We start from the raw sequence: 8,091 nt of genomic DNA on the forward strand, positions 1-8,091 counted from the left end.
TGCAGCAAGGAAAATGTTCAAACAACAGCAAGGCTATTCAACGTACCTGAGGGAGCTTACATTAGTATAGACTTCGAATTTGAAGCATGGTTAGTGATTGAACATGCAAAGAAATTGCATTAATAAATCTATAGAACTTGCAAGTCAATGGGTTATAAATTCCATGAAATAAGTTTAATAATATACTGAAATTGAACGAATACAACACCATGTTCATTTACAATCAGATATTAACATGATACAAGTTAACATTCTTACATGCGCCTCGATTTTTGCTGTGGAGGGTATCCAGTCATGCCCATTCCTGGATCTTTCCTTCTCAACTGTTGCGGCTGATGAGGTTGGGCAGCAAGATTCCGCTGCATTGGCATGCCTCCTGGATTCATATCACCCACTCCAGCCTGAGATGGGTAATTATAAGCCATCACGCCCTGCGGCATTCTTTGCACCTGAGGATGTGGCATAGGTCGATTCACAGATCCATTTCTCCCTACATGACCACCCATGCCGCCAGCTACATTTCCTGATGGTACAGGTTGCGGTGGTTGCTGAATGCTAGTTGTCCCTTCAAAATCAGTGTTCTGATCCACTGGCCGAGTAGGATAATTGATTATTTTCTCTCCAGGCTGGTTGGGTACCAGTGCATTGTGACCTGGTAAAGGTTCAATTCTGAAGTACTCATGCTCTAAAGCTTGTGCGGCTGTTATACGCTTTCGAGGATCATATTCAAGCATCTTAGATAAGAGGTCAAATGCAGGGCTATTGGGAGAAAGATGAACAACACTATGAAGTCCAGTATTTTCGTACTTGTGTGCTTTAATGTGCTGCACATCTGATTGCCAATGTGGAAGATTCGCAAGTGTGGGCCACTTCTCCAAGGTAGGATGACCCAAAATTTTAAATATCTTGTCCAGCTGATCACGTTGAAAAGGATTTGGTGTAGATTTGGCTTCTGCGCCTTGAAAAAGTGGCTTCAAAGTCAAAAGCTCAGCAAAAATACATCCAACAGCCCACATATCAACCGCACTGGTATAATGTTTTGCACCAAGAAGCAATTCAGGTGCACGATACCAAATAGTTACAACCACACCATTTTCAGATAATGGCTTCAAGGGAGCTTGATAAATCCTTGCAAGTCCAAAATCAGCAATTTTGACAACCCCGTACTCATCTCCATCACCCATAACCAATATATTTGATGGCTTTAGATCTCGATGTATGATCCAGTTGCTGTGGAGATAGTTCAGGCCATTAAGCAGCTGCCAGAGCAGTGACTTAACAGTGTATTGGTTCATAGCATGGTTAACCTTGTCCCTGTGGTGTCTGATGATTTCATAGAGGTCATATTCAGCATAATCAAAAGCCAGATACAACGACATATCCGCATGATTGATGTGCACATTCACAAGCTTCACAACATTCTCGTGTGAAATCTCCCTAAGCAACATGATTTCTCGTATGGCAGTGGGGGAAACACCATCCCCATCCTTGGACTGCTTGAACTTCTTTATGGCAACGCATTTTCCACGATTGGTCAGAGACTTAATTCTTGCGAGAAACACAAGTCCGTAAGTACCTTCACCAATTTTGCCGAGAAGATTGTACTGTTGCAGCCACTCTGGCTTCTCACTGTTGGTAGATGAAGTATTGTTGGCCGCAATGCCTCTGCCTGAGGTATTATTACCATCTCCCATGGTTTCTATACTTTACAACATCGTCTATCAACACCTAATTATAAAGTCTACCGTACCAAGATGATATGCTCATGGTGCCATTACATGCTATTGCAGCTCATAATAATCCCCTGAAATTCATAGCAGCACATCAATGCCAAGAAACACATCAACAATATATACCCAATAGCTCAATAATTATCTACAGTTCTCCAAAGATTTTACTTTTATCATTAAACAAATATAAGACGAATTCTAAAAAAAGGGCCCGATTTCAGCCTCAGCCAATCATCAAACAAAATACAACATGTTCAGCCATAATTAACAAACTTAATCAACTAATTAAATTTCCTAAATTTGAAATTTTCTATTGCATTAACATCACCTAAGAAAAAAACCGCAGAAATTATCTTCGCAAAATCTAAAAACAAACCCGATTTTCTTTTATACAAAATTTAATCGAAAAACAGAAAAGAAATATGCGGGGGAAATACCACAAAACTTGTTGACTAAGAACAGCGGCAGCGTCTCAGGAGTTCCCACGCCGCGAATTCAATCCAGAGTCTCCGAATTGGAAATCAGCTTGTCCACAAGCTACAACTTTTCGATAAGTCTAACAGAAAAAAGAAGAAAAAATGACCATCCTTCGTAAAAATTCCGAATAAAATAACAAAAATTACAGAAAGGAGGTAGGGAAATCAGATTATTGAAATAAAACCATCAGCTTATTACCTTTAAAATTGGATAATTTAGGGTTCCTCGAATTACTTTTAAAAATAATTGCCTGATTCTTGCAATTGCTAAAAGGGGAAAGCCGGGATGAAGGATCGCCTGGAAGACTAGAAAAAGTGGGAATTTTAAATTGGGGAAAATATTTTACAGTATAGAAGAGTTTGTTTGGTGTCCATTTTAAAAATATTTTTGAAATTAAGGGATCGGCAATGATAAATAAATCAGATGATTTTTTTAATTTTTTATATTATCAATTCTTTCTTATTTTTATAAATAATGTTTAAAATATATTTTGACTATAATGTTAAATACTTAAATCAAATAATTGAAAATCAAATTTTAAAAATATTTTTCAAACACAATACACTAAAATAAAAATTTATGAAAATTGAGTGATTAACTGTGTAATTTTTATTAGGGTAAACTACAAAAATGATCACTAATGAAAGTTGAATGATTACTAATGTTTTCGTTTTCACTATTGATGTTTCAAAAATCACAAATCGGTCACTAATATTATCGTTTGTTACAAATTGATCACTTGATGTTAACAACTGTTAACAGGTGTGATGGAAAACACAGCTGGTGCATTAACTGCTTACATGGACTGGGTTGACCGCCACGTTGACGAACCAAAAGCCTTCAATGTCACATATTCTCCTTTAAGAAAACTTAATCCCTACACATAATTTAGGGTTTTTATTCCTATATCTATTTTTTTTTAAAATTCTAAAAATTGTAAGAGGAGAAATCATGTGTTAGGATTTGCGGAATCTCGAATTGACAACAAAAAAATTGCAAGAGGGTGAATTGGCAATAATTTGATTAGGGAGTAAGGAGAGAAAAAGATAGATATATTTGGCACAATGATTTATAGTGGTTCGACTTCCTAACCAAATCTACTTCCACTACCTAAGCTCCCCACTTAGGATTTTCTAACAAATTCACTAATTTATTCTTTCTTTTTAAAGGATTAAGAGATAACCTTTACACTCCTTAGTTTTTCACTTGGCTAAATTAGAACCAAACTCCTTTTTCAAAAGGAAAGATAGTGTAAACAAGAAAACCCTTACAAGGTAGGTGTTTACAATTTTAAGCTCACTAAAACACAATATTTACAAGAGAATAGAAAAATAAGAATGGAAAATTCTTCTCTTGTGTTTGATTGCTTGGATAGGTGTTATAACCATTCTTCAAGTGTCTTGAATTTTATTTTATGTTGGAATGTTGTTATGGCCGTTTCTAGTCGTTAGAAGCGTTTTGGAGCCGTTGGGAATCAATTTTCGTGCAAAATAAAAATGACAAGTACAGAGGGTATCAGTACTACCTTTGTTATTTTTAAATTAACTAGCCGTTACTAGCCGTTGGGGCTGATTGTATCGATACTATGCATATGGTATCGATACTACTATACAGAGTAGTATCGGTACCCCTTTGGGTATCAGTACCATTTTTGCATTCTGGAATTTGTACATTGATGGTAGTATCGATACTACCTAGTGAGTATCGAAACTTCCCTTACCTTTGGTATTGGTACTATATGAGCAATATCGGTATTGTTCATGAGGTATCAATACTGTAAGAACAATATCAGTACTTCTTGTCCAGAAAATTGTTTTGTGCTCAATTCCAAGTTTTAAGGACTTTGAATTATTTTTGAAAACTTTGAATAAATTCAATTCAAGTCCAAAAACATTTTCCAACATCATGTGAGAATGAAAGACTCCATTGATGTTCCACTTTGTAACTGTGGATGCCCAACTAAGGTTTTATTTTTATTTTCTATCAAACCCAAAAGAATCTTACCATAAAGCATAGTGTTGTCCCTTGTTGTAACCTCCATGTAAGTACGATGGGCTCGTTTTTCTCACTACTTTTTCTCTCAGACGAATGGAAGAAGAAGAAGAAATCATTTTTCTCACTACTTTTTCTCTCAGACGAATTAAAGAAGGAGAAATGAGTTTATGGAAGAAGGAGAAATGAGTTTATGGAAGAAGGAGAAATGAGTTTATGGAAGAAGGAGAAATGAGTTTATGGAAGAAGAAGAAATGGGTTTATGGAAAAAGAAGAAACAAGTTTATGGAAAAGAAGAAACGAGTTTATGGAAAAAGAAGAAACGAGTTTATGGAAGAAGAGCAATTGAGTTTATAGATGAAGAAGAAGAAGTAGAAGAAAATGTTTATGGAAGAAGAAGAATGGTTCAGAATGGTAAAAGAAACCTTTGATTTCCCCTTAATTAAACTACGCAGTTGGTCATTAATGTTTGAGTAAGTTTTTGTTTTCCCCATTGAAGTTTCAAAAATGTGATGGCCAACCCAGTAAACTCGGTCCATGTAAGCATTTAATGAGCCAATTGTGTTTTCCGTCACGCTTGTTAACGTCAAGTGACCAATTTGTAACAAACGATAACATTAGTGATCGATTTGTGACTTTTGAAACATCAGTGGTGAAAATGAAACTTACTCAAACATTAGTGACTATTTGCAAAGTTTACCTTTTTATTATTATTTATTTGAGATCGATAGTGACAAAATAAAAGTTGTTGGCAAAACTAATAACGATGATTGAATTGTTAGTGTCCTAAGAGTTAGATAACTGGATTGAATTTTTTTTCCTGACCAATATAATCGAAAATACACATTATTTTCAAAATTAATGAGATATTTTTTAAATTTATACACTTAAATAATGAAAATATAATTGAAAAGGTTATTTTTTAATGTAAAAGAAAGAATGACGACAAAATGGAGCTATGAAATCACAAAGCCAGTGAGCAAATTGGGAAACAAAGAAAATGTGTGAAGAGGATAAAATGAATGGAGAGGTGAATGCTTTTTTGTGCTATTTGTAAAATAGGGGAGGTTCCCTTTTACAAGAGAAATGTACTTAATATAATTATCTTTGATTTGAAATATTAAAAAGTTAGCACAAACCAATTTACCTCAGTAGTTAAAGGAATCGTTGTTATTCCTATAGGTCATGAGTTTAAGCATATAAGGGTGATTAAACGATCATTGTCTTGCTTTATTTGTTAGAGCATAGAATGATAAGACCTCCGTGTATGCAGGCGTTGATGTCATTGTCTGGCCAACTCAATTCATGTTTTGAAAAAAATCATCGACATGTTGATAAAGATCATATTGTGTAGGTTTTCCATCAAGCGTATACATTTTACAAATGTTCAACGTTTATCGTTAGAATATCATTCAAATATTGAGAGGAATGAATAAAGAGAATCATTGACAATGTTGTTGAGTCATGGAAAACTAGTGTATACCTATAAGAAAAGAATATACATAAATGTATTAAGAGTTGATCATTGACGATGCATTTTCATCATTGTTCTACAAAGGTTTTGAGTAGTATTAATAAATATTCGGTTTCATATACGATTTTAAAAGGTATATGTATTATTAAATACATATATATTTAAAATTATAAAAAAAGAATGTATATAATGAGATTTTTACAAATATTTTTATGAATTTGTATTTAAATGTAAGATTGTTGTACCATATTTATATCTTCTCCATAAGATCTTTTAAGCAGTTACAGGTGTTGTCCAGCTAAGCTACTCTAGGTTGTTAAGATGGTTAAAGTTTGTTAGAGTGTTGAGCCATACTGTTAGGATTAGTAGCAGTTATTGTACCCTCTTTATAAGTATGTACGTTACTCGGTAGAAATGATGAAGAAAATATTCATTCTTTTACTTTTCACCGAGTTCTTAATATAGTATCAATCGCCATAGATTCTGGAGCTTGTGCTTCTTTTGCTGCGTAACTAAAGACTGATGTCTTTGGTACAAAACGATGTTCCCTGTGAAGAAGATCAGTCGTACAGAGTTATCAGGATGTTTACCAACAGTTGAATAAATGTAGTACTTGATGAGATGAATTTCCTGCTATGGAAACAACAAGTACTTCTCACGGTGAGGAGTCATCGATTTGAGCGATTTCTTACCAGTGCGATGCAAACTCCACTTGATATGGTTCCTGATGAGAATGGTGTCTTGGTTCCCAATGTGGCATACGAGGATTTTATCGTACAAGATAGTGCCTTAGATTCGTGGTTGCTATCCACAATTAGTGCGTATTTGTTACCCCAGTTTGTTAGTGTAGAGATCGCGACTGCTATTTGACAAGTTGTTCTACAATTTTTTGTTGATAGGTCGACGACTTAAATAATGAATCTACAACATGAGAGTCTTCTTGACTCGTATGAAGGAAGTATGTGATGCTCTTGCATCTTATGGTAGTTCTGTTCCTGTTGTGGAACATATTGCTAGTATTATTAAAGGATTGCCAATGGGATATCAATCTTTTATGGCCATTATAACGTCGAGTGATGACTCTCTTCCTTTGGAAAAAGTGTATCAGATGCTTCTTGATGCTGAAACACAACTGGCCAGATTTACTGCTCAAGAAGAGACTCTTGTGGCCAGTGCCCATATTGCTCGAGGTAGTATGAGTAACAACAATTTTGCAAATAATAATAATGGTGGGAAGCGTTTTCGGCATCAATCTCATCACTCTTGAGGTGGTAGATCTACTGGTCGGGGTCAAGGAAGGCCACGAGTTCAATGTTAACTCTGTGGAAAAGTTGGTCATTTGGTTAATAGGTGTTGGTACAGTTTTGATGAGACCTTTGTCGGTGCTGATGGTGGTACCTAGTCCAAGCAGGAGTTAGCAATGATTTATCGTTGAATGTTGATATGGTCAATCTCTGGGTATTGTGTTTTCGTTGGTGATTCTCTTGTTTCATGGGCTTCTAGGAAATAAAAGTCGATGTCACGGTCTACTATGGGGGCCTAGTATCACAGTGTTGTTGATTTCACAACAGAAGTAGCCTGGATAAGTGCTCTTTTGACTGATATGGGTGTTGAGTAACAAGATGTTGTTAAAAGTAATGACCTAAGAAATACTAAAAATACCTCATTATCATATCTGCATAAACTTACATACAAATGTATTTATACAAGAACTAGATATCTAACTAACTTACAAACTAACTAAAATAAACTAACTAACTTTTTAATTACTCTAACAGAATAACTATTAACAACTATTTTCTATACTCCCCCTCAAGTTGAGGGATTAAAACATTTTTCATCCCCAACTTGCCCACCAAATGATTGTGCTGCTGTATCCCAAGTGCTTTGGTTAAAATATCAGCAAACTATTCTGCAGAAGGTATATACTCGGCCTTGATTATTCATTCTTGTATCTTTTCTCTAACAAAATAGCAGTCTATATCAATGTGCTTGGTCCTTTCATGAAACACCGGATTTGCTAAAATTTGCAAAGTTGCTTTACTATCACTGTACAACTTTGTTGGTCGTGAAACATCAACTTGTACCTCCTGCAAAATACCATTCAACCATACTATTTCAGCTACAACAACTGCCATGCTTCAATATTTAGCTTCTGCTGAGGATCTTGCTACTGTATTTTGCTTTTTTGATTTCCAGGATATTAATGAATCACCAAATTTTATACAAAAACCAGTAACTGATTTATATGACATAGGACATGAAGCTCAATCTAAATCACAATACGCTATCAATTGGCTCTTGCTTGTTTTCTTTAACAATATCCATTGTCCTGGTTCTTTCTTAAAATACATAACAATTCTTAATGTTGCATCTAAATGTGTTCTTTTTGGTTGTTGTATAAACTGAATAAGATGA

General features: G+C 35.0%; 1 protein-coding gene across 1 annotated transcript; it reads right to left on the minus strand.

Annotated features, from left to right (window-relative positions):
• Nucleotides 1–41: 41 nt before the first annotated feature.
• Nucleotides 42–2,513, minus strand: LOC120191976 (cyclin-dependent kinase E-1-like). Its single transcript, XM_039194830.1, has 4 exons — nt 2,406–2,513; nt 2,168–2,286; nt 1,784–1,804; nt 42–1,749 (listed from the first exon to the last, which is right to left on the minus strand). Exon 4 carries the CDS (start codon nt 1,692–1,694, stop codon nt 255–257), a length of 1,440 nt encoding a protein of 479 aa, XP_039050761.1. The 5' UTR covers nt 1,695–1,749; nt 1,784–1,804; nt 2,168–2,286; nt 2,406–2,513; the 3' UTR covers nt 42–254.
• Between the last annotated feature and the right edge of the window lie 5,578 nt (nt 2,514–8,091).

This window comes from Hibiscus syriacus, unplaced genomic scaffold (genome assembly GCF_006381635.1).
Source record: "Hibiscus syriacus cultivar Baekdansim isolate YM2019G1 unplaced genomic scaffold, ASM638163v2 tig00116971_pilon, whole genome shotgun sequence".
NCBI classification, from domain to species: domain Eukaryota; kingdom Viridiplantae; phylum Streptophyta; class Magnoliopsida; order Malvales; family Malvaceae; genus Hibiscus; species Hibiscus syriacus.